We start from the raw sequence: 27,086 nt of genomic DNA on the forward strand, positions 1-27,086 counted from the left end.
ATTTAGAATAGCTTTATTGCATTTAAAAGAAATACCTTTAATTAGTACTAACATTTAGATTAACCGTATTCCAAATGAAAGCTGTGCATATGAAACTTCAGTTGCAGAATGATGATTTATGATACAGAAAACTAACTGTATTCAGTTACTTTCTGTTCAACTGGAAAAATGCCCTGCTCTTGCAGGGTACGTGTTGTCATCCTTTTGGAGGGGTTCCATACTGCTGTCTTCTTATCACAAAAGTTTCATACCTTCTTGGTGTTTCTCATGGGCACCTCCCCAGAGCACTGCCTCTTTCTTCTTCACAAAGCAGCCACCTGACTCCAGATCCCTTCTCAACCCACCCCACTCTTTTATAGCATCTTCTTCTCATTGGTTACAGCTGTGGCCTGTTAAAGTCAGGCCTGTTCCTAATCTTTGATAATGGGCCCAGCTGCAACTCCTTAGGGGCAAGATTACTTTCTACACTATCTTTATTTTCTTATATCCTCTCCCGCTACCGATATCCATCATGGAAGAGGATTTTATTAGGAATAGGGCTTCTAATGAGAGGCATTTAAAATCTTCCAGTTTTGGAATGGTTGTGGTATTTAATAAGAGATCATTGTGGGGCGGGTTGATTTGTTCTAATGTCACATTTAATCTGTTGCATTAGAGCTCTTTTGCCACATGGCCATCCTCCTTTATCCCCTCCTTCTGCTTTTTCCACTACCCCTGCCAGAAGCTCCCATCACTTTCCACCAAAACAAAATTTAATGGTTTCCTACCCAGTCAGTTTGTTATCCAGCTCATTTCACAGCTTCAGATCTGGCTCCACAGATTAGATAGAAACAGATATTTGAGGATCAGCAGAATCATCCCTTTTTGGTGGTAATTTGCAGTTATTACCAGATAAAATTATAACATGAAGCCACAATTTAAATCTTTAGTCCTTTCTTGTATTCCTCAGTTTTGATTTAGAGAGTTCCATGTAACTTCAAGTGCTTCAATTTAAATAAATAGCTACATTGATTGACATTGGTGGGAGTCTTGATTGTTCTTCTTTTGGTAAAATTGTTACAGCATTTGTTGGTTTTCAGCCCCTGGTATCTGAAAGTCTACTTTTGTCAGTATATGCTTAGTGGTTTACTATGGCTAAAGATATTTATTTAAGATCTAGCATATAGAAATATTAATAAATTACACATATATTATATCATAATATTTCTAGCATATAGAAATATTAATAAATTACATCATATATTAATAAAATACATCAAGATCTAGCATATAGAAATATTAATAAATTACATCATATATTGTTACAGCATTTGTTGGTTTTCAGCCCCTGGTATCTGAAAGTCTACTTTTGTCAGTATATGCTTAGTGGTTTACTATGGCTAAAGATATTTATTTAAGATCTAGCATATAGAAATATTAATAAATTACATCATATAATTGTAATATGTTCACATTAGACACAAACGACCTTCTTTATTTCCCAGATTATAAAACAAAGCCCTGAGATACAAAGCCTAAGATATTCACCTATATTAGAATAATAGTTGTTGGGATTTAAAAAAAAAAAAAGTGGTTTAATATCCTTTTTTTTCTTTGATAGTTTGCTCTTGGTAGCTGGGGGGACTGTTCTAAAAATCTGTGACTTTGGTACAGCCTGTGATATTCAAACACACATGACCAACAACAAAGGAAGTGCTGCTTGGATGGCACCTGAAGTTTTTGAAGGTAATAAAAATTCAGTGTCAATATTACATTTTCTTTATAGGGATGCAACTGTGAATTAATGTGGTGTAAGAATAAGACCGTCATGTAGTCCTTAAAATAAAGTTTACTAAAAACTGAAAGAGTTTTGGCAGAAGTCTAACATTTTTTTAAAAATCTCTACAAGTGTATATTGTCAAATAATTGTGCAGAGGTTTGAAGAATAGCACTGAACCAAATCTCTCGTGTTATTATTAGATATTTATTTATGTGAAGATGTAGAACCTTTATTCATCATTGCTGAGATTTACATAAGGAATACATTTAGACAGCAGCAGTTCCTTATTTTGTAAGTCAGTAAAATACAGCCAGAGGGCTCTTTCCCCACAGTTTTGCTGTTTCTAAGATTCTTAAATCATTTCAAACTCTTCTGTCATTTAAATACACTGTCATTACTTTCACTCCCTACTCTGATTAGCTTTTAACTTTAGAATTTCCCTGTTAGAGTCTAAATTGAACATAATTGCTTTCTTTTTTCATCCCCCACTTTCTTGTAACTCCCATCTTCACCTGCTTTTTGTGTAATCTAGAGATTTGATGTACTTCCTCTTTCCTACATACTGAGGAACTTGTTAATACCAGTTAATTTGGTTATGTAGAAAAACAAGCTATTTCTTTGAGTGTAATTGGGGAAGGCTGATGATACTTGATAATTAGATACCTATAATTGCTGCATGATTATCAAAGAAATAAACTCATAGATATTAAATTGCAGACTAAACACCTTTTAATCTGTCTGTACCTTAATTATCAATGCCATTTAGCAGTGGTCTGGAAGAGTCACCCTCCTGCTTTAGGAAGCAGGTGTCCTTGATTTGATGTATTTGGCAAGTGCCGATGTGCAGCAGTGGTTTCCCAGATTCTGGATCCAGGTGACCTCTTTTCTTTTTACTGTCCTTATTCCAGAGACTGTCCATATACAGTTTTAGTATTCCTCTCAAACATCACCTTTGGAACTTTTGTTCTGAAGGTACCATTTTCTTCCACATATTGCTTAGAGTACCAACTGGAGGATTATTTGTTTCACTCAGATGCCTGAAAATTTTCCGTTATGTCATTTTATATTCAGGCACTTCCTCTATTTTTTTAGCCAGGACTGCTTCTTTTCTTAATGCTTGTTTTCTATTAAATTAAATTGTATGAATAGGAGATTTTTTTTTCTTTTAGAAATAAGCAATTGAACAATCAGTGTTAAAGATAGATTTTTTTTTCATAAAAAATCTTAATATAAAATGAGTATAAATAAGTGTATTGTAATAGGGATTTGCAGTTCATATCCTAGTTCCTCTAGTGTATGAATCCAGCAAGGTAGAAAGAAACCTTGTATTGCAGTTATTGTTGGACAGCACAAGAAGCCTTCAGTTTACAGTTGTTTTTATGTGCTTTTAACTGAAAGCATTTACTGATAAATAGACAAATCATTATAAAAACACAAGTATCAAGGAGAGGAAAGAATCTAGTATGATGCATCCTCTACAATGCAGCATATCAAATTACACTTAGAACAGTCATTAAACTACTAAAAATAACCACTTTAAATGGCAAAATTATTAAAAATTCCTTTGCTTGTGTTACTCCAGCAGAATTCAACAATGGAATAAAGGCTAATATTAATTTGATGCTGTTCTAGTATAAGGTTTCTAGGTGAGAACAATAAAGGCATGAAAAGCATCTGTTGCAGAACATGTTGCTTAGTGAACTAGTTACTGTAATATTAAGAATTTTTCCCCCATTTTAAACCTAAGGCTTTAGGGCACCTAAAGCCTTGTACAGATCAAATAATCTAAATAAAAACAATATGCTGTAGATCAGGATGAAATAAAAGAGAGCAATTCTGATATAAGAACTCCCATTAGAAGAAACTGTTTTTTAAAAAAATTAAATTACTTTAGGATAATAAGGAAACAATACAGAATACTTTCTCACTTCTTTTGGACTCTCACTTTTCAGAATTAGTCCAAGACTTCTCAGCCATAAAGTAGAATTCCGTTGCTCAAATAGGGGAATAGTACTACTTTAGTTTTATAGGCTGTGTGCTACAGAAGTTCTGTGACTGCATAGATGAGACTGTTTTGCTTACCTTAGTGATGTGCCAAGTTTTATAGGCTTTGTGTTACAGAAATTCTATGACTACATAGATGAGACTGTTTTGCTTTTCTTGGTGATCTGCCATTGTTTACATGACTTTTTTTCCCCAGCATTTTTGAAAATGAGCTGACTGATAAAGCTTTTTCTTCTTCGTACCTTTTGAACTCATTGTCCACTTGATACAAGTGTAAAGAGTTTTTGAGATCCACATTCTTAGAGAGTTTTGTAAAGTCCAAATTAGTGCCTTCACTTAAAGAGGGCTTGTGGCTCATGCTGCAGCCTGTTTCTTGTGTTTGCCTTGCAAACTGGCTGGACTGGAAGAACTGACCAGAGAACAGGCTGTTGGCCTTGCAATTTGTCAGAGATAGGGGGGCAGAGGAACTTGGCTCACAGGTAGTGGATGGAGCCTGTTCAACTGTTGCTATATGGTGGATATTCACATGGAACTAGACTTCTTTAATTCCACTGTTACTGAAATGATTAGTCTGAATAATACTTTCTGATTAGGGATAAACAAATATATATTCACACATATATATTCTTATGTCATTAGCCATTCACATTTCTTATTGGCATTTGCATGAGTTGCAAAGCATACATTCTTTCTTTGTAGCCTCTGAACATTTTTATTTATTATTCTATATCCCCAACCTGTCTTCAGCGCCTTAGGAGTCTTAGAAATATTGAATTTATGGTCAGAGAGTTTTAGTTAAGTAATGACATTACAAAAAGAATAAGAATAATAAACAAGAAGGAAATAAGGTGGTGAGGAATTGAGGACTCTCTTGTTTTGTTCATGTGGTAACTTAGTTGTTCTTTTGAAGACCTGAAATTAATTAAGAGTAATGGATATGACAGATGTTATTGGCTGGCATATTGTGACTAAGGTTGGAAGAAGTGAATTGAAGAATATTTAGAGGAAGCAAACATAATCAGTTAAACCCTGAATGCAAGAGATTTTTTAAAACCTAATAAATTGCAGTTTGTATCATATAAGAAAAGTGATGCATTTTATCATTTCAAGATGACTCCAAATGAAAAGGATTGATTTCCAGAGAGGGGCATTCTTAACAGTCATACTGTCAAGTGATTTCAGATTTAAGTTAGCATGAATCAGCCAGCTTTAGAAAACTGTTTTTTCTCAGCAAACTAAATGTGAAGTGAAAGTAAGTATGTAAAGCTATTTATTTATTTATTGGACCAAGCTGCCCAGGGGAGTGGTGGAGTCAGGATCCCTGGAAGCATTGAAGAAGTGACTCAGCATGACACTTAGTGCTGTGGTTTAGTTGTCATTATGGTGTTTAGTGAAAGGATGGATTCAGTGATCTTGGAGCTCTTTTAAAGCCTGGTTCTATGATCTGCTCAAACTATATTTCTTTTTGACATGTTACATAGAAAAGAGTCAAATTATATTGATGGCTTTCTTCCAGGTAGCAATTACAGTGAAAAATGTGACGTTTTCAGCTGGGGTATTATTCTCTGGGAGGTAATCACCCGTAGGAAACCTTTTGATGAGATTGGTGGTCCAGCTTTCCGGATAATGTGGGCAGTTCACAATGGTGAGTTGAAAACACTTTATTGCATTTGAAGTTGTGTATATGACCTATAAATGTGCTGAACATTCTTAACTGTACAGCTTTAAATTACTAGTGTTTCCATTTTGTGCTTCATTGGATATGCATTTTTGTCACAAAGACTAAATAGATACTGCCACTTTGTGTCAGTGTGACTTTTGAGTTACTTGGCTGCTACCGTGTTTGCTGCAGTGTAACTGGTGTATGAACAAAGGATAAAGAGTAATGTCCTCGTTATTACAACACTCCATTTTAAAAGTGATCTGAGAAAAACCTCTTACCTGGCTGAATGATGATTTTATTAGCTACATTGTCTTTCTTTTACTTTTTTTTTAATTGGATGTTTACAAGAAATGTGTAACTTTAGGTAACTTAACCTGTGTTTATAAATCTTAGAAATTGTGAAACCTCCTCCAGGAACATTAGGCATTAAAAATGTTATTTTTGTTTTTCATCTGTGGTGTTTTGGGGTTTGTTTTTTTTTTTTATTCTGCTGTTTGAATGGTTTTACCTCTATGCCTAGGTACCTGCACTCATGGAGCAGCACTCTACTGTGCTAGGTGCTATGCAGAACAGGTTTTCAGGAGCTTAGACTATGAACAGGACACAGTGGTTGTGTTCAAATGGACTGCTTTCTTTAAAGCAGTTGTGTAACATTGGTCAGTGTAGTAGAGTAAGCTGTAGTATCTTCATGCTAGAGGTGTAATTTTTTTACTGCTGTGTTTTTAGGTACTATGGCAAATTTCTTGAGTAATAAAGTAATGATAGTGAAGTAGTTCACTGAATATCTGCAAAGAGTTTCTGCCATTTGTGAGAGACAACATCAAGGCAAGCGCCAACTTTTTGGAAGAAAAAATTAGCAAACAAGCAATGAAGGCTGGTACTCTGCCTGAGTGTCATTGCTTCAGTAATAAATGATAGAAGCATATGGTGGGCACAGGCATATCCTGTTCAAAGAATGGAATGGGGCAGACAGAGACAGAATCAATTAACATTATAGTCTTAATAATGCATATAGAGAGATGTTTGTAAATGCCATTCTTGAGTGAAGAATGAGATTCTCCAGTTTTTCAAGGACACTGGGTGATGAGATTATGAGTGATGTGTGCCTTGCATAAAAGCATTTACTGTAAAACTAAGTGTAAATCTAGTACTAAATTTGGAGGCCTCAGTAAGGTGTGGGAGTATACCTTAAAATTCACTGTCTCTACCTACTTTTGCTTTAAAATTTTATCTTCTTTATCTTTTTCCATTTCCTTTTTCTTAGGAAGGAAAGTTAGTGCACTTCATCTCACTTAAAACTATTGTGGCATTCTTACTTCATGTATTACTTGTTCTGTTTAATATATTCTTGAATACTTACCACTTTCTTTGCAAACCATCACTGTATCTCATATATCCGGCACAACTGGTTGTCCATTAATTGTTCTCATAGAAATTGTAATAAGAGGAGGAACTTGAAGCAAAAAACAGCTGAATATTTATACAATAGTTGAGGTAAAATGTTATTAAAAATGAGTATAGACCATGAAAAAGTCACACAAAATTGGTAGTTCCAGGGCCTGATAATTTTTCAGGATGTTCTTAGGAGCAGCTTTCAAAATCAGCTTTCAAAAATACTTTAAGTCTTTTGGGTTTTTCTGTTTGTTTGGGTTTTTTTTGTTTGTTTGTTTTTTAATTGTGTTTTTTGTTTGTTTGGGTTTTTTTTTTTTTGCTTTTTTTTTTTCTTGTGAATACAGCATTAGGAACCAAAGACTGTTATTACTTGCTTTCTAATTTGGCCTAGAACTTTATTCTTCAGAAAGAAGTAACATTTCATTAGCCTTTGTAATATGCTGTATTTGGTCAGTCAGTGTATGTATTCAAACTTGTACTGAAGGAAAAGTTTGATTTTTTTTCTACTGCTGCTGTGTAGTGCAAAGGAACTTTTCTTGTCAGTTTTTTATTTGTAAGAGAGAAAATTAAGTACAAGCCAGTTCATCCATATTACTATTAGTTCTGCATTTTCCTTTATTTATATAGCAAAATACTGGAGCAAGATCAGACACCTTCAGTTGTTTTAGAGTCTGTTTAAAAGTGTTTTCTAATTTCAATTGCAGGTACTCGGCCACCACTGATCAAAAATTTACCTAAACCAATTGAGAGTTTGATGACCCGTTGTTGGTCCAAGGATCCCTCACAACGGCCGTCCATGGAGGAAATTGTTAAAATAATGACACACTTGATGCGGGTATAAAAATTTATTTACATATTTTAATAATTTCTTAAACTATTAAGCTGGAAAATTGATATACAAAAAGTATGCTTTTCATCCGACTCCAAAGGTGGGCTTGCGTGTTTTCTTTTGCTTCTCTGTTTTTGACAAAAATTACCAAATTATTGAAGGGAAATAATTCATCTTATATACATATATATATGTTTATATTTCCTCTTTGAAGGAGTATAATAACTCATAATAGATTTGAGAAAATAAACAAAGTCATAGGTGTATCTAATGTATTACATTATTAAAAATAATTGCATTCATTTATCTTCTAAATAAATTATTATAAATGTAATATATAATTTACACTTATAAATTATGAGGTACTATTTAAATAGTTTTAAAACAATTGTAATTACTTTTTAATTAAATAATTACTGGTTTTTCACAGTACTTTCCAGGAGCTGATGAACCTCTGCAATATCCTTGCCAGTATTCAGATGAAGGCCAAAGCAACTCTGCCACTAGCACAGGTACATTTGTTTAAGTTAGAGAAAAAGAACAGCAACATGAAATGATGCAGATAGATTGTAAAACATGTTCTTACATTGATTTTGAACTCAAAGTGGAAAACACTTCTGAAATCTTAAGCATCAGCAGACCCTATTTATTTTGTTAATACTTCATACTTAGTGTTCTCAGCCAAATGGTTTTGCTGAAGTGTACTTGTAATTAAGAAAAAGCTTATAATAAAAGCTGTCTCCAAATGCCTGGGTTTAATGTGTCCATTTTTTCCCCCTGTATGTTGCTAGCAATTGACACTCTTTTACTCATATGTAATGTTTAGGAGTTGTCAATTTAAAATGTTTCACTATTCTTGAAAGCTGCATCTGATTTAAGTTGTAATCTCCACAATTTAAACTTGCATTTGTTTTATGATAAGTTGCATGTAAATACAGTAATTTAAAATAAGTGCAAGAAAAATCACTAGAAATTTCATTGGATGGAACAAAATGTGGGCTAGATTTTCAGGTAGTTTTGCCCTCAAAGAAATCCTTTTTTTAATAATACTAAAAAAACATTTAGTTTTCTTATTGTTTAGAGTACATTTTTTTCCACTTAAGTAGTTTTTTATTTTACATGTCTCCAGCTTCCTCTGCTTGGTTAAATTATTTTCTATCACCAAAGAAATTGCTGCTATTTTGGATAAAGCTTCACTGACTACTTTGCAGCTTAGTGATCTTTATATTAAAAATAACTTTGCAGCTTTAGCATTTCACTAACTTTAGTAGTTTTTCTTCACCTCTCAGTGCATGATTTTAAGTCAATTTATCACATCAAACCATGAATAGATATTGGCTGATATTTTTCAGGTGTTTGGGCTGCTCTGTAGTTAATGATGGTCTTTGTCATTAATTGTGAATGAGGTTGCTGTTATGTTGTTAATATAACAGCTATCCTAAAAATTTCAAAGAAAGGTAAAGATTGACTTCAGAATGTTATCATAGTATTTAGATACATATTCCTTTTTCACTCCTCTTGCTTATACTAATTGATCTGTAGCAGTCTTGCTACTTGTCTTTCATTAAAAGTTTTTTCAAGTGTTGCTTTAAAGGCAAGTTAGACATCTGAGAGCTTTGCTGTGAAAAGATGTACTTCAGTATTTTTAGTGGACATTCTCAAATGCTTTTCCTTGTTACTGCTTTCTAGGTTCATTCATGGACATCACTTCTACAAACACAAGTAACAAGAGCGATGCTAACATGGAGCCAAGTGACTTCCAAGGAGCTTCTACCAATGACACTATTAAACGTTTAGAATCAAAATTGGCACAGCAAATCAAAAATACAGCCAAGCAGCCGGTAAGCCAACGGGTGCAATTTTGAACCATACTAAAAAAATGGACATGGGTAGACCTAAGTGTTGTGTCTGTTTTGAGACATGTGTCCTCATTCAAAATAGTGCAGAATTGAATGCAGTTAGTTATAGGAGAAGAATGTAGAAGAAAAGGGACAGAAAAATGTTGTACGGTGCCAAAAAGGTAAACTGGAAGGCTCTAATTTTAATCTAATAAATCCCTTTAAATACATCTCCAATGTATTTAAAGGGATTTGTTAGATTTAAAAAGTATGTTTGAAAATTGTTGCCTTAATTTATAATCAAAATACTAGTATGACATGAAGGGATTTTAGGTGAATTTTGAAGTAGAATTCAAGCAGAATGCAAAAATACAAAGATTCTCTTATGACAACATTGGCCTAATTCTGCTGATTTTTTTTATCTGTGTGAAGTTAGATTGTTTTCAAAGCTGCACATACTTCATTTGTTTATACCAATTATTGCCATTTATTGTGTTATGAATTTTAAATCTTGTCCCTTTGAAAATGCATACTGTAGAAACATACTGGTGCATACTATGGAGGGGCTTGTGCAGAATTTTCTTTTCACAAGGTGTGACTGTTGAACAGGGTGACCCTGGCCGTTTGAGTTTGCCCCCATCCCGTGGGAGCAGCGTTGAGAGCTTGTCAGATGTTCGCGCACGACCACCGTCCGCCCTTGTTTCCGGAGAAGCCAAAAGGATGAGCGCTGACATGTCTGAAATAGAAGCAAGAATTGCTTCCATCACAGGTAAAATTTAATGATGTTTGGGGAGTAGACTAAAGAACTGGAAAGAAATAAAGTAGGAAGGAAAATGTAAAACATGCATAGTCTTATACAAAGTTGACAATAATAGCTATATGAAAATACTTAAAGTTTTCCTGTAGTCTTGATTGTCCTTTATTAATTGTGGGGGGAAAATGCCTTTATTTATGGTGATACACTCAGCAAGACTGAGTATTTTAATTGAGTATTTTAAAAGTTTTAGAGATTTTGTTGAATTAGATTTTTACCATTTTTTAAAAAGCGTTATGAGACTTCTAAATATTAGTCCTATTCCAAATGCGCAACTTTCTCCTTTTTATCTGAAATAGTATTATTTCATCTCTGCTAGCATAATTATTTATATAATAACATATTCTTCAGGGTGGTCTCTATAATACTTTTGAAATTAAAAGGTAGGTTTAAAGTTCTTGTTCCCAAATAAGTGTAAAAATCCACTGTGACAGATTTCAAAATGAGAAACTTAATTAGATTTTATTCACCAGGTTAAGAAAGCATTGTTGTCTTTTGTTAAAAACAAGCTACAGGTGTTTTGCCAGGTTTCCTTCAGATACAAACTGTCATCTCTAAGCCTTAAATCATTGAGAGAATTAGAATTTATCTGTAAGTATAAATACATAATTTTATGGTGAAAGCAATCTTGATTCATCCCAGAAGAGTGAATTAATAAAAATGTGTACACTTGGCAAACACTTTCTTGTCTCTTTTCTTCATCAAAGATACTGTTTGTTAATATATGTAAACTTCAGGTTTTAAGTTCCATATGTGAAAGTTTTTTGTGTTACAATATATAAGCACAGATTTAAATAATTAAACAAAATTACTTTGGTTATTTCAGGGTTATTTAGCTGTTTGAGTAATTTTATACCAATATTAAAATTAGGGTAGTTGAGTAGCTGCAATTAGTAAGAAATTACACATCCAAATTCTGGCTTTCTTGTGCGCCATGGCTATTTCATTTTTGTTCTTCATTGTGTTATTGTTACTCCAGGATATTGTTTTATTAAATACTGAGGTACTGAAATAATATTTATCTTGCCCTAATTTTTTTTTTACTTTAATGTTTTTATTTTAAAGCCTTATTCCAAAATCTGTCTATTGTATTGTCAGTCTTTGACTGGATGACTGTGTAGCACATCTCACCCTGAATATCTATAAAGGTTTCTTAACACAGAAGGCAGCTGTGTACTTACCTGGTAATAACACTGTGCTGGTTTTATTTTAAAACATGTCAGGACACACTTTGGTCACTGACATTCTTAATGTAACTTATTGACATTATCAGAGATAGCCTGGCCCTCCTTTGTAAGAGTTTTTAATTTTCCTAGTTTGTCTTCTTTAAGTACATTGCTCTGAAATAATAATTACTATTCGGAATAATCTAAGGGCTTTTTGGTGGTTTTTTGTTATGACTGAAGGGTTTCTTTTTCTTGAAATAAAAGTACACATTGAACATACAATTTTTGGTTTGGGGTTCTTTGGATAATTTTTGGGAAATCACTTCATGCAGTACTGGACTATGAGAAATGTGGTCAAGCACATCTGACTAACTTTTTCAAAAAAAGGTGAAACAGCACTGTATTGGTTTCTTTTTTTAATCTTGTTAGCCATGTGACAGAAATAATATGCTGTGAACCTGAAAAAAATTGCATGGCTGGGTGAGGATTGGGATGTTGTTAAATCAAGTTGAAAATTATTTAATCTTGTTCCATCGTCCTCTGGATTAATTGTAAGAGTAAATCATGTAATGCACATCACCATTACTTACTGAGACAGGTATGCTACAATGTTCTACCCTCTGGAGATGCATTCAGATTTTTCTCTAAATAGGAACTATTTATCTTAAACTACAGAAGTGGTAAAATAAAAAAAAAGTACAATTAGATTTTATTTCAAGGTGTATAATGTTTCTTGAGCATTATTCAAAAATTTAAAAGCTGGTAGTTATATCCAGTTTTCAAAACAAAAAATCTTCACTGGAAGGACAAAAGAGTAAGTGGCAGGAATGATTGTCAAATGTAGTAAAAGTAAATATTTTTTCAGAGATAGATGAGATTTCCTTTGAAAGGAGGTGGTTTAAAGAAGCAGAAGTACCTAGCTATTAGACTTTTAATAAAATAGTTTGTGCCTAACACTAAAGAGAAAATGTTAGTTATGTTCAGGCAGTCAAGTCTTCTTTTATTTCTGAATGTATAGGTGAATTGAAAAAATTTAATTTGTTTTCTGTTTGGATAATTACATTTGGTTTTCCCTTCTGTGTTGCCATGCTGCTTTCTGTGTTTGACCTTTGTGTTGCTAACTATAACTAATTACACTGTGTTGTAATGATGGCTAGTTCTGCATTTTTTGCTTTTTAACAGTTGCTTTACTATGTGTAAGCATGAGTGGAAGGCAATGCAGTTTATTCTGCATGACACATTTTTGCATGAACTCTAGTTTAACCAAATATATGAAAAATGCAGTATTAGGAATTTAATAATTTTGCTCTTGCCGTTTTAGTGTTTTGCATGTGTATTGTATATGTGTATTTTTTCAGCCTATTCCAAGCCTAAACGAGGCCATCGTAAAACTGCTTCATTTGGCAACATTCTGGATGTCCCTGAGATCATCATACCAGGTATCGCAGACCAGGTGAACGGGTCAGTTGGTTAAGATGCCGGAATAATGATCAGACTGCTGAAATACTTCTTGCTCCAGTTGCTTTAGGGCAGGTCCAGAAATTATCCCACTAAATTTTTCATAATGCTTCAGTAAAGAGGAGCATGATATTTTATTACAAACTTACTTCTGTCAGTAAATTGTTCAGTCTTCTAATTCAAATTTACTTCTACTGATAAAGGACGTTTTCCCTTAAGATCTTGATGTTCAGAGTCTTCTTATAGAGGAAAACTATATATGCAGTCTTGTATTACAGTACCTCATTTCGTGAAAATGGAACTAAGTTGAAAAATTCCTGTCTAAGTAATTGTTTTGCCTTAATCTTTGTTGTGTTTAGGCTCCCATTTTTAATCAGATCATAGTGGAAAAAAAGCTAAGATAAATGATGTACAGAACTTTAAATCCATGTGATATTTGTGATTAAAACATTAACACTTAGTCTGTGTAATTCTTATATTTGAGTACACTTTTCAAGGGCTAAAGTGTGTGTGCATGAGGTATTGCTGTGATGTTTAGGTTAATGCCAACTAAAATTACTAGGAGGGGCTTTTGATAGGAAAAAAATTAATATAATCAGGCACTATAGATGGGAATATCATTTGGGAATTTCATGAATAATTCTCATGTATTCCAAGTCTTTTTTTAGTTAATAGAATGACATTTTTCTTTCTTTCATTTCATACTTCTCAAAGCCTAAAAATAAGTATAATCAATCCCAAACTGTGATAGGCATACCATTAACAGTATGCAAGTCACTTCAGAGTGATATGTCAGGAGCAGAAAATGAGGAAATGTGAGTGAAAGTATCTAGGAATCCACTAAAAACCGTGGCACTCCTCTTCTAAATTTCTGTCATCTGAGGAAGTTTCCTTGTAAATCTTGATATTGTTAGGTATTAAATGCAAAAGATAATTTTGTACAAAGGTTTCTTTCAAATAACTTTATTGAAGCTTACAGTAGAAATACAGAATATGAGAAAGTAGATTCCAAAGAGCAATAGCACCCATAGAAAAGCAAACCTCTTTGGCACTGAGGCTAACAAATTGGCAAGAAAGTTTACTAGAGTAGCTTTCCACTGTAACTCTCAAGCAGTCCTGGCCTGCACTGACATAAATGAAATCCTGAGAAAGAAGGAAAGCGAAAGTAAAGACATCTGTCCAGTTTCAGTGTTAACTCATGATGAGAGCCTGGTAAGTAAGCTCTAGAAGCTAATGAGTGCCTCTTGTCTCCATACACTGTCTGTCCATAAAAACATTGAGGCTTCCAAGAAACTTTGAAGCTTTTAGGCAATAATGAAGAAGTTAGTGAAATAAAATACAATGTTATTTTCACAAAACAGATTGTATTGTACCATTACCAGCCTATTGGTTTCTTAGGCAGAGGCAGTCATTTGAAATTCTTCACCTGGTCTATTTTAATTGAACTTGACTGGATGAGAATTTCAAGAATTTGGAATACATGTGAAAGAAATAGAAACCTGTAGAAATAAAAAAAAAAAAAAGGTATAGGGTTGGAGCAAGCATATTAAGGAGTTTTCTCAAAATTTATTCCTAAAGTATTCAAGTGAAATGAGTTTGAGTTAATGCTTTATCAGAAGCAACTATTCATTAAGAGGAGGATTAGAATAGGGAGAATTTTGCTGTGACTGAATAGAAATAGGGTAAAATCCAGAGTTATGCACTAACAACAATTTCTATTAATAAGATGACATGAGATCATAGCACATGCATGCAGATTAATTCCAGGTAGTATGAGCCACGAATTTAATGTAGTTGTGAAAAACTGTGAAATCTTAAGGTGCATTTCCAGGAAAAATAAAGAAGCACTGACACTATTACTGGCCCTTGTTGAGTTTGAATGAGGAGTTGAACATACTCTTCTGGTCGGCTATATAAAAGAAACATACATGCACTCAAATAATATGAAGAAGAGTTACTAGGATATGAGGGATATAGAGAGTATAAAAACAAATCTGAAAGCATGGCTTTTTTTACCTCACAAAGTGAAAGCTGAGAATGAATAATTATTTTCTATAGCTGAATCTGCTGCTAAAAACTAGGAAGAGATGACTACTTAAGCTAAAAGACAGTATTGGCACTACAGAAAAAATATGTAAATTGTCTGCAAATAAATCTGGGCTTTATATTGAAAACTTTCCGGTTGTCAGAACAGCTTTCCAGTAATAATCCCAAAGCCAGAAAAAAATGAGATTAATCATTACATGACAGAACATGATCATCTGCCCAGTAAACTAATTATATTCATCTATATAGTTCTCACTTCTTTCCTTTCTTTACTCTTTCAGCACAAAGCTCTCGGTTCTGGCCTCTGAACACACTTTTCACTTTCTAGACCCCTAAGCTTCCAAGCCCCCCAAACTGTTACCGCCATCTCAATCCCACCCAGTTACGTTCCATGCTGCTTTTGCCACAGACCCAGCTCCTGCGGACTTCCCCGGGCACGTCCCTCGGTGGGGCGAGCAGCTCGTCCCTGTCCTTGGAGCCGCACAAGCGCCGGTCTGTGCTGCTGCCTGGAGTTGTGCTGAGCACATGGCACAGCAGCTGCTGCCCAGAGAGGGGAAGCACCAGGCAGGCATGTTACCGTGAGTCAGCTGCTTTGGGCAGGGCTATTTTGGAAGTATGAGTGCTACATCTGCTATCATTGGGGGTTTTCGTAATGCGTTGCCTCAACTGCATTTCGTCCATGAACTGATTATGCTTCCAAGGTCGTAAAATACATACTTTATCAATTAAAGGTAAAATATTGTCAGAAGGGAAAGTTTTTAGAATATATTTGCTCTTCTTCCTAAGTAGGTACTGTAAGAGTGAGGAGAGCTATTTGTTTATTTAAGATGGTATTTTGTGTTACTAGCTTACAAAACTTAAATACTGAAAGATGGGTCAAAAAATTTGTCCTTTGTGTAACAGCTTAGCAAATGAGTTTGCAGTGGTGGTATCTTGTAACCAGATAGCCTAGTGATGTATCACTTCTTTTTTTTTTCATTTACAGTATTTATAGTACAGGTTATAAGCACCAACTTTGTTTTTATATACATATTCATATATAAAAAAATGAAAACCCTAGTAAGTACAAGAGGTTTAATATCCTTATGTTTAAAGAAACAAAAAAAAATCTGAATTCTAATTTGTGTACTTTTTTGGTAGAAACCATTCAAGCAGCATCTAGCAAATATACCTACAAGTACAGCCTTCTCTTCACTGGCAATGTTAGACATCTCGTGCATTTAGCATGTGTGCATTTGGCTTTGTAATTTTGTCATCTGAAACTGTGCCACAGCGTTACAATTTTTATAGCATTGACACTGCATAAATGATTACTCAAGATAGACACGTTTTGTAGAGGGTCTTTAGAAGGTAGATAGGAATTATGGATGCTGTAGGTCTGTAGTTTTTCTATCTACTTTTAAAATCAATGTATGCCAGAAATCCCACTCTTGTCTTCCCAGATCACTTAATTCATCTGGAATTCAGATCAATGTTTTAACTTCTTCAGAATGTCTTATAGCAATGTTGCAGTCACTTAATCATCCTGCACTGTGAGAGAGGCTTGAGCCCTGTAGGTGTGTAAGGAAGAGAGAGGACTGTGAGTAAATAAGAAGGTGTAAAAGGAGATGCAAGTATCTGCTAAAGGGCAGGGAGAAGAGGTCATAGCTGGTCTGGATATTTGGCGGCTGGGTGGGGGCGGTGATCAAAAGCTTAGTAAGTTGTACAATTTATTTTTGCCTAGAGTATGTGGGGCAGGACGTGATGGAAGTTTCCTGTTCCTTTAGAATTTAATTTTAGAAAATAAACAACACTATGTGAAATGGGTTGTTCTGAGGCCATGAAGTATATTTGTGACTTTTGCTTTTTAATCTTAAAATCCTGTAAACCACCAAAAACCTGACACTGTGCATCAAGTTACTGTAGATTAACTTCTGTCCATGTACAAATCTCTTAGTATTATAATGAGGATAAAATATTTTTAAATGGACATAGAGGTAAGAACAAGATCAAAACTGGGAGAGGAAAGCATAAAGAAGTACCCATGAGCTTTTCAAATAAATATTTTTGTTGTGTTGTACAGCGTATTTTTCAGTTGAAATTTGTCTTGAATCTGGAGCAATAAGTATTTGTTGATTCGTAGTCTGTTTCTGCCTTGTTGAAGCTATTTGCCAGATGTCTGCAGTATTATACTAATTAAAATGGCATTGCCTAGTTGAGCTTGCTCTTCCCTCATGCTACTAACTTGAAGATATTTCATTTAAAGGTGTTCATTTTTTACAACAGTAGTTTTGGCCCCTCTTTCCCCCCCACCCCTTCACTTCCCGCAAGGCATTTTCTTTTCTTTCTTGCACCCCACCCTGATTATTTTAACATTTTGGCAGCCATGTTCTAATATTTCAGCAACACATGCGCTGGGTTCTTTAAATTCACAAATGTTGCTAATCTGAAATGAGAATTTCAGATATTTTTGCAAGCCTATTTCAGCTGAGCTAATTTTATAACAATGTTGTTGAATGAAATGTGCACATAATTTTGTATCAGTTGTGGGTGGATTTCGCATATGTTGCATATTGAGATGAGCTGTGGCAGCCAGATGAAGTATCCACAGCACAGAATTCTATTAAATGTATAATCTTGTTTGTTAAACAATTGCATAGAGGAAAAGTTCACTGCAAATGAACAAGTTCAGACATTTTTACATAGATTTGTAATTCACAAGATCCCCATATGAAAGCATTAAACAAACTTAGCTGTTGTTGCTTAGGTAAGTATATACTTTCCCTGAATTTCAGAAGCAAAATACCAAGACCACAGAACAGTTGCAATTCAAATCCGTTTGTAGTCAGAGCAAAAAGTATATTCCTGATTTAGAATCCTGCTTGACTTCTTATATGCTTCTTCTCCTTCTTATATGCTTGTTTCTTAAAGTATCTTCTATAAATTTTAAAATAACATGACAAATTGATAAAATGACACTAAGCATTTTGTATTGCTGTTTAGTGTGCTCCTATGTGTAATAATGCATATATTTAAAAACTTAAAGGCTTATTAAATATATCAGTTAATATTAAATAGTCTTACATTTTTGTAGTAACTGTTGCAATTCAAAACATGTGTCAGGATAGGCTTGGAGTCGTGGGAATTATGCTGAATGAGAAGTATCCAAAAGGTCAGCAATGTGATGCCTTTTGCAGGGCTTTGAGTGAGCTGTGTTGGTGGCTGAGTGTGGGGCTGCTGGGCGAGGGGCTGCCATGGCTGCAGTACATGTTTCAGATGCTCCCCTCCAGTAGCAGAGTTACGTAATGCAGAGCTAAGAGCAAGAATTTTGAGCATTGTCAGCTGTTACTGGGGACATTTTGGTGTTTCCTTTTGGACAGCTGACTTGCTCTCAAGAGATAATATAAACAATCACTGTAATAAAAATCAAAGTAGTCAGGGAGATTCTGTTGCATAATCTCCTTTTATTTTTAAGGAGATTTTGTTTCCTGAAAATGCCTTTGATTGCTTGTCAGTGCTAAAATTTAAACTGTTTTATGTAGCTGTCACTGGTGGATAATTGCGAACAGGTGGAAGGAGAAGAGGAAAAGATTACAGCATTGTGCTTCGTAGGTTGATGGTGAGATGTGATTTAGCTGAACGGTCCCCTTTTCACACTTCTCAGAGCATGAGAACAGGACATAGTTTCGTTCCCCTGAAGGAGACAGGAGAGCAGAAGGAAGCGCTTTCACTTCTTACTTTTCTTGAGGGGAGCGTCACGCAGGCAGGAGTCCTTGCTGTGTTCCTTGAGCAAGCCAAAGAGCAACAGGTTAAAGCTGGCAGCCTGTTATCTTTGTGGTTTAGCTTTTAGAAATCCCCATAACGTAACGCACTTGAAATAGATGTCGTCATCAGCTCCTGCCCCAAGTACTAAGCCTGACCAAATACATGTGACAGAAGATGGTGGAGTAGAGTGCAGCAGCTATTCATGTGGTAGGAGTGGTTATTGTATTAGGGTATACTTTTTGTTGACAGGCCAGCATGTTTTGAGTTAAAATTCTGCAGCTGTCTCTCCCCCTCTCTCACTTTGTCTCTGTGGATTTGTACAAATTCCAAGCTCCTCTGCAACAGTCGCACCCTTCTTATTTTGTTCTGAATATATTTCACTGGTTTGTTTTTGTTTTGTTTTTTTCCCAGCAGGAAACGGACAGCAGAGGCGCAGATCCATTCAAGATCTTAGTGTTGCTGGAACAGAGTCCAGTCAGGTAATGTCCTTCTCATCTCTTCTTTGCCTTTCAGTAAAGTCAGCACCAAATCTGTACTGGGGAACTGATCTGGAAATCTTCACCTTTGATGCTTTCATAGAAATGATGTGGAAGCTTGGCAGACTGTAGTGTTGTTTGTATTGCATTGAAATGAGATTCCATGAGAGTAGCTATGAATGAGCTCTAGATGAGAAGCATTTTCTGTACAGCTTATGCAGTATTTATCACTTTTATGTACACATGTTTTTTTGTGTACTGTTTAATTTGGCTGAGGGCACATGTTACACAGGAAAGCCTTTTCATCTTTCTGTATGTAGGAAATAATTGTAATTACTACTTATTGTGTAAAACAGTTATATATAGACTCACTTTCTGCATGAAAATAAAAAGCATGTGCATCAGTATTTTAAATGTTACTTATTATCAATTTCTGAATTCTGAATAGTAAATTACAGAGATATCTCTCTATTTCTTGTGAAAGATTTACAGCAGGGTGTTGTCAAAAAGTTTTGTTTTAAAAGAATACTATTTCAAAAAGATATTTTATAATAACATCGCTATTTGACTAGTATTGTAAATGCCATGGAAACAGAGACAGTGGTATGCTACATAACATGCTCCTAGTTTCATTTCAGTTTTAAATGAGAAAAGTGTAGCTAATGTGTTTTTTTCAGATGTGATTATTTTGTGGTTTTAATTGCTTCAACAATTCACAGAGGCTATTTGGTCCTTAGTGTGAATTGGCAATTTTGAGATTCCTACTATTATTTGAGTGTGGGATACTGGTGCTTAGCATATTGATCAGGTTAATCAGGTTTCCTTATTAAGCAGCCTACTACAATAATATAAAATGGGTGGTAATTCTTGGGGGGTGTAATTGTCAGGAAAATAACCTTTGATTTTTCTTTAATTCCATGGAGTATGAAACCCACAGAAACCTCATCAAGCCTGTAGGTATTAGTAAATTTACTGTCTACATTTACCAGAAGATAACAAGTCTACATAATATATTTTAATATCTTCAGAGAAGACAGGTTTGTTAGAAAGAAATTAATCTGCAAAATTTAGGAACTAATTTAGCCTATTCATTTAATTGTAGAATTATAATTATGCAAGACTTGAGGGAAAAAATTAAGTGACAATACATCAGTTATACCAAATTGTGCTGATTGATGTATGAATATATTTAATTAGAGCTTTTTTATTTAAAAGTTTTCATTCTGTTCATTTTAATGAATGGTTGATATTTCAAATTTTCATCGTTTCCTTCATATCTTAATAACTAGTATTATAATCTTTATTTGAAAGCTGTTCTACTGCCTGTATGGGTGTTCTAGCTAAATTGTCGTTGTGAACAGAATGATACAGAAATTTTGTTTTATGTTTACCTCACCAATATCTCCTGTGGGTCTATAGAAGTACCAGAGTGATATTTTACTTTCATACTTTTGATAGTGTACATATTGGAAATGTAAGTGGAAGAATTACAATTGTCTGTTGCTATCCTGCAGTTTCTTTGGAAACATGGTAAAATCTGGAAAACATAATATTTTAACGCGCATGAAAAATGCAGTTTCAAAGATATTTTTGCACTGACCATATAAACAAATAATGAATTTTTATCCCCTTTTTGATGGGAAGAGAGATAGAGGAGTGTGCTGAAACTAATGCTAACTTCTGATGTACACATGCTTGTATATTAAAAAAAATTGGAAAACAATGAAGAAACAGAGCACAATGTAATTATGGCTAAAGACTTAAGATTAATCTTTATGGGTTTCTATACATCTGGACCTCAGTGCCTTGATTTTTTATTTAAAATTTTGAGCTGCTATCCATATAAGCAATCTATGAGCCAAAGCAGAAAAAACATCTGAGTGATATAGCTCTGGTGAGTTTATCCAATCTCCCCATATGCACTATACCATATCTAGGGTATCCTTTCTAATGTGAAAATCCCCTTCCCCTCCCTCCCTTCATTGCAAACATCTTCTTCCCCACATTCCATTCTCCCTTACACCCACTCTGAGGCACAGCCTTCTTCACCAAGCAGCCATGGCCCCTCTGCTCCCTCACCCAGGCCGTGGAAGGCCCTATCCCACTCATAATTGAAAGATTGCCACGGTGCCTCTTTTCTGGCTTTTAACTATTTGACACAGTTAAACTGATCAGGAATATTTTACTGAATGTATTTTTCCTGAAAATTGCTGCTCTGTCTATAGAAAATGGTTCTGTTGCTACTATGGGTTTTTAATTAGAAAGGTTTTTCCAATTCAGAATGGAGTTTTTCTAAAGGTGAAGGAAAACACCAGGATTGCATATAAATAATCAAATATATGTATATATAGTATTAATTAATATTTTTATATATGGGTGCTTACCTGAAAGGCGTAGTCCAAGACTCTTGGTCCTGTTACCTGTTTGTCAGTTTTCATTTTACCACCTTGTATGTTTTATGATTGTATGTCTATTTTATGTCTGTGTGCTCTTTGTGAGGCTTATATGGCTGACAATTACTATGGTTGTGTTGTTGAGACACTTAAGGTGCTTAACAGCATTGCTCTTACTGGTGTTCTCAACAGCAGACAGTAATAGTGCTTTGCAGAGGGTTTTACTACTCAGCATCAACAGTTTAGATAGGAAATTTGCTAGGTCAAGGGTTTTCCATCTTTGGATCAGCTGTTGGAGTGATTTGGTGTTGAGAACACATGTTCAGGTCTGAATTTTCACAGATTTTAGCACTTGGTGACCTTAGACTGGTCCTTACTCCAAGTGACATAAGCATCACTGATGCAACTGTCCCTTCTAAAATCAAATGCTACATTTTCGTTTGTTTCTGTCTATATACTGTGATTCTCTGTCATTTCTTTTTTTTTTGGAATGGAATTGTTTCTTCTGCCTATTTCTCTGTACATGCACTTTAAAACATTTTAGTGTGTCCTCTCTCTGGTGCTATTGCTCTTGCCTAAACACCTTTCCAACATAGAAACATGTGCAGTCTCTTAACTGCAACGACTAATATTTTTGGGGATTTCAAGTAACACAGCAAATTGCCCTTAATACTGCATGCAGTGTTTACAAAATTTCATGTTTTATATGGATACTGAGAAACATATCTGGCCTAGTGACCCAAGATCTGCAGGTTGTGATCTGATGCTCAGTGTGGTATCCATCTCCTTGCCTGTGTGTCTTTTATTGTTTTGGATGTTTTGTACTCATCTTTCACAGTACTACCATAAACACCAAAACTACCTGCTTCCTCTTTTAAATGCTGTTTTGTTTTGTTTTGGGATTGTTGGTTTTGGGGGGAGAGGGGGTGTTGTAACTGTTGCAGAGCCTCCATAACTTTTACAGTTTACTTTGAAGTGAAAAAAATTACTATATTAAAGAAAGCCATGTGCTGATGTGAGGAGTTAAGAAGCAAGGTCATAATGTACATGCCCACATGCATGCAAACTAAGTGGGATAATTTGGGGATCTGATATTGCGCAGATGAATCATTCTGTCCATGAGATTGTGAAATTTGTCACAGATGCACATTCGGGTTTTTTTCTCCCCTTTCACAGCAAGATAAAATTCACAGCTGAGATGAAGAAACAGGACTAGTAATGATGATTTCTTTAAATCATGTTGCCTGTTTAAATTAAGCTTCAGGGAAGATTATTACTCAGAATATGCCTGCTTTTCAAGACTGTAAGTCTTTGAGAAATGGCAGCTAAGAATGCCGTGAGAGTTTGACCACCTGGCAAAGATGATTTGAGAGTAACCCACTAGCAAGTCTGGAGGAAGCAAGGATGAAGGCGTAGCAGAAACTGATTGCCAAAGTCCAGACAATGGACTTTACCTGTCAGAGGGGCTGCCATGCAGGTGGCCTAAAGCATCTCACTCAACAAACTCTCAAAACACTGTAATCTAACCAGTGTTCAGTTTGGGAAACTTCCCTTCAGCTTCATAGTGCTTTTTAGATATGCTTCAGATGTGATTCCTTCATTTCTACATCTACTGAATTTCATGTAAATAAAGATATCAAAGAAATGTGGTTTTGATTGGTGGACCAAAACAATCTGGTAAAGCACTGAGAAGTTACTGTAACTAGAGTATTTCTCAGGTGCCTTTCACTATCCACTATAGATACACAACAAATCTCTTTTTGCTTAAAGGTATTTTATGCTGTTACAAGTGCTTTCTCTATCTTCTGATCTTTTACATCAGCAGGGTGTGTTTATCATTCATGTTTGAGGACGCTAACAGTAAGCTCAGCAACTTAAATCTTACTTAATGTCAACAAAAACTCCAACACAAAAGATTTTTCAAAATGTCTGATGCCATCATCTTGATAATATCCATCAAATTATTTCTACAGTTTATTGTCTTGTTTCTAGATATTAACATAAAACACAAAATGCTTAATAAACATCACAGAAGAAAGAGTATGCCTTTGAAATAATGGATGTTTCAGTGTGTATAATCTTGTTATTCTTCGGATCATTACTGGGCCAGAATCCTGAATTTTAAAGCTTAAATTAAAGTAGGATATTTGGAAATAAAGTCATAAAGAAATATAGTTTCTAGTTAATGTATATTTGAGTGCTTATTTTGAAAAATGGAGTCATTTAATGAATCATTTCATGATAAATACACCATCCTGAAAATAGTTGTATTTTAATAGCATCTTTCCTTTTACTTCATTTTTTTCTGAGAAACTTGCTGGGGCTTGTAGTCTTAAATCCATTACTGTGTTAATTTAAAGTCACTGAGGGGGTATGTGAAATAGAAACATATATATTGTAAATAACATTTCTGAAAAAGCAGCTTAGGAGAATAATGAAATCTGTATTATGTTTTTGTGCTTTGGTAAACAAAAAGACTGGAGGAATCAAGCAGTACATGAAAAAACAGCCTTCAGAATTTTGGTTTAGTTCTTAAACTGCTTCATAGGGAAGCATGTACTCATTTTCTGATTTATGTGCTTCAATTGACTGATTCTTTTGATTTCGTTTTTCACATTTTCTGAAGATTAATCACATAACCTCTGAGTTAACTAAAGAACCAGAGGAAAACTGTAGATTACTACATGGTAGTCTAGTGCAGCTACTAAGATGTATTCCTTTTATTGAGTGTAGTTCATTCATTAATTAAACATTGGAAACAAACTATTTCCTCTTTATGTTACAGAGCTGCTAGATTTCACTGAACAATGGTGCAAAAATCGCTAGACATATTGTCATGATTTTCTATAGATCTTGAACACTCTGTTCAGCATTGCTTTTTGTTACGCTGAATAGCAAAATTGTATCAATTTCTTTTACACAGTTAAGAAGAAATGGGGATGAAAGTGTCCCTGCAATGCATGTAAAGTTGACCAAACTAGTAGGAGAGCATTCAGGGTAAAAGCTTGGGGAGGGAAAGGGGAAAGTGTTTTTAAGGAGGATTATAAGTTCATATTTCTTAAATTTTTTTTTCTTTTTAATGAACTTCTCGAAAAATCTTCTGTTAACTTGTTGTTGTGTTTTATTTTGTCATTTCAGGAGAGTAGAAACAGCAGTAGATCATCTAGTCCTAGTGTGAGAATGATCACTACCTCGGGACCAACCTCTGAAAAGCCAACGCGTAATCCATGGACACCAGATGATGCAGGTAATCCTTTGTTTATTGTGTAAATTTTTTGCCTGTAAAAAAATTTAAATATTTATTTGATTGTAGTATGAGGTGTGTGCTCAGACATTAATAAAAGTAAGCAATGAAGATCATTATTTTTTTAAGTTCTGCTTAAATCCAATCATTACATTGCTGCCTTGTTTTTCACATACACTGTAAGAATACTTATTTATAGATTGGTAAATTACATAAACTTGTAAACATTTTGCTTGTAAGAAAGCGCTGTAAATTGCAATTATGATAATACTTAATGAGCATCTTGTTAGCCATCCTTTTTTAGTGTGGTTTTAGAGAATTAGGGGAATAAACATCTTAGAATATTTTAGTCTTGTCCAGTTGTATTTTCAAGGCACATTTAAAGACTTCATTGCCCGGATATCTGATATTAAATGTTATGTAGGTGAGTATCATCTGGAGTAGGTTACTCCTGTTTACCAGCTCTTATAATTTTGCTTATGCAGGATGTAGATGTGCACACAAAATTGCTGATTTTAAATGCACTAACACATGTCTGTAGAGACATTGTAAATACTTCTACTGTAGCATCACTGTTCCTTTGTTATGAAATAGGATAAAGAATGAAGATAATTGAGTTTGATTTTAAAGGTCATAATGTGTTCTGTTATGAAAAGAACCAGTACTGGAATGCAGGAAAAAATGGATCCCCACAAATTCAGTTTTAGAATATAAATAAAAATTACAATTTTGATACCAAAATGTACATGTTGAATCTTAAATTTTCTCTCAAGATGATACTTCAGAGTGCCTCAAATACTGTAATCTTTTTCTTGTGATCTTTTCATCTTGATGATCAGACTCTTTTCCTCTAACCAACTGCAAAATGGAAACTCATGTGGTGACTGACTCTTGCACAAGCCTATGTATATATACATAAATATGTATGTATATTTGCACACTTGCATTTTACCAAATATAAGATGATTATGTAAAATGTACTTTCCTTTTTTACCCATGTTAGTGGGAGGACAACACACTCTTGTGTTTTGCTTCCTTATTTTCTTCTTTCTGTCCTTTGTTGCTTTGCCTGACCACAAGTCAGTGGCTTGTCACTCATAACTTTCCCAAGCCATTTCCCACTGCTGCAGCCCACCTTGGGCCCTCTTGTGCAGCATGGACCCTGAGTTGCTTTAGGCAGTGAGCACTAATGGGAATTGCTGCCTTGCATTGGAAGCAAGCTCTTACCCAGTCAAGAGTTCATTGGAAACCAAAAGCTGCAAATCATAAACCAGTGCAACAAAAGTTTGTGCCAAGTTTTTGGTCTTAAATGCAGCACAGCACTGGAGCTAAAAGTCAAGTTTGTTTTCTGGCCCACAGAAATTGGTCACCTTATAGTCAGGTAAACACAGAATGTGTCATATGTATATTTTTTCTTGTTAGATTTATGTAGGCCATGCACAAAGAATTGTTCAAATTTCTGAGGAGAGAAATAATACTGGTTTTCTGTAAAAGATGCTATGTTTTTAATTTAATGAAGCAAAGTGATAAAACAAGGATGCAGCCATATCTGGTCAATCAGGGAGAATTTTCAGTTCTGTGATGTGGTGCTGAAACACTTGGGAATGTTGCCTGAAGCGTTGACATGTAGTGATGTATTTTTGAAGCATGGCAATTCATTGTCTCAATATCCGTATATGGCAATAGTCTAATGTAGGGAAGGACTTCTCATGTTGATTGCATTTAAGATACCATGGTGATTAAGTCTCTGGTTTTAGGGTTGTTTCCTTTTTCTTTTCCCTTTTTGTTTTTACCACCTTCCAGTTTCCTTACAAGCATACACTTAACCACTTTTTCTCCATTCCCACCCTCTTATTTCTGTTTCCTTTTGAAGCTGCTCTTGGAAATAGCATAGTCTTTGAGGGCAACACCTTAGTTTCTCTACCACGACTACTCTGTGGCAGGTGCTTTTGGGGTATGGGTAAGCAGCCCCTTTTTTTTCCCACCTACCCTCCTCCATATAATCCTCTAGTAGCAATTATGCGGCTGTAAAATCAGTAGTTTCTCCATGTGTCTTTACTCCTGTGTCTCTTAAAGCTTAACAGTAACCTTGTGATCCCCAGATTGTGGGCTACTGAAAGATAAGAATGCAGAAACATACTAAATCTGGAATGAAAGCTCTAGAGAAATCCAGAGCAACTGCAGTGTAAGAAGAGAGCAGCCATGCCCAGGAGACAGACCGATTATTGGGTTCTTTGCTACCCACAAAGTATCTGTATGG

At 34.8% G+C, this 27,086-nt stretch overlaps 1 protein-coding gene across 7 annotated transcripts in view; it reads left to right on the plus strand.

The window, feature by feature from the left end:
- MAP3K7 (mitogen-activated protein kinase kinase kinase 7) overlaps positions 1-27,086 on the plus strand; it is a 48,552-nt gene that overhangs the window by 15,090 nt on the left and 6,376 nt on the right. The window contains exons 6-15 of one of the 7 annotated variants that reach the window (XM_064707278.1): positions 1,601-1,725; positions 5,280-5,408; positions 7,523-7,653; positions 8,078-8,159; positions 9,337-9,488; positions 10,095-10,254; positions 12,824-12,904; positions 19,125-19,192; positions 24,721-24,829; positions 26,700-26,786. In XM_064707278.1, the coding sequence (XP_064563348.1) occupies positions 1,601-1,725; positions 5,280-5,408; positions 7,523-7,653; positions 8,078-8,159; positions 9,337-9,488; positions 10,095-10,254; positions 12,824-12,904; positions 19,125-19,192; positions 24,721-24,829; positions 26,700-26,786 (1,124 nt within the window). The remainder of the gene's footprint in view (positions 1-1,600; positions 1,726-5,279; positions 5,409-7,522; positions 7,654-8,077; positions 8,160-9,336; positions 9,489-10,094; positions 10,255-12,823; positions 12,905-19,124; positions 19,193-24,720; positions 24,830-26,699; positions 26,787-27,086) is intronic. The other 6 variants (XM_064707279.1, XM_064707280.1, XM_064707281.1 and 3 more) reach the window with 6 other exon arrangements.

This window comes from Zonotrichia leucophrys, chromosome 3, assembly GCF_028769735.1.
Source record: "Zonotrichia leucophrys gambelii isolate GWCS_2022_RI chromosome 3, RI_Zleu_2.0, whole genome shotgun sequence".
NCBI lineage: Eukaryota > Metazoa > Chordata > Aves > Passeriformes > Passerellidae > Zonotrichia > Zonotrichia leucophrys.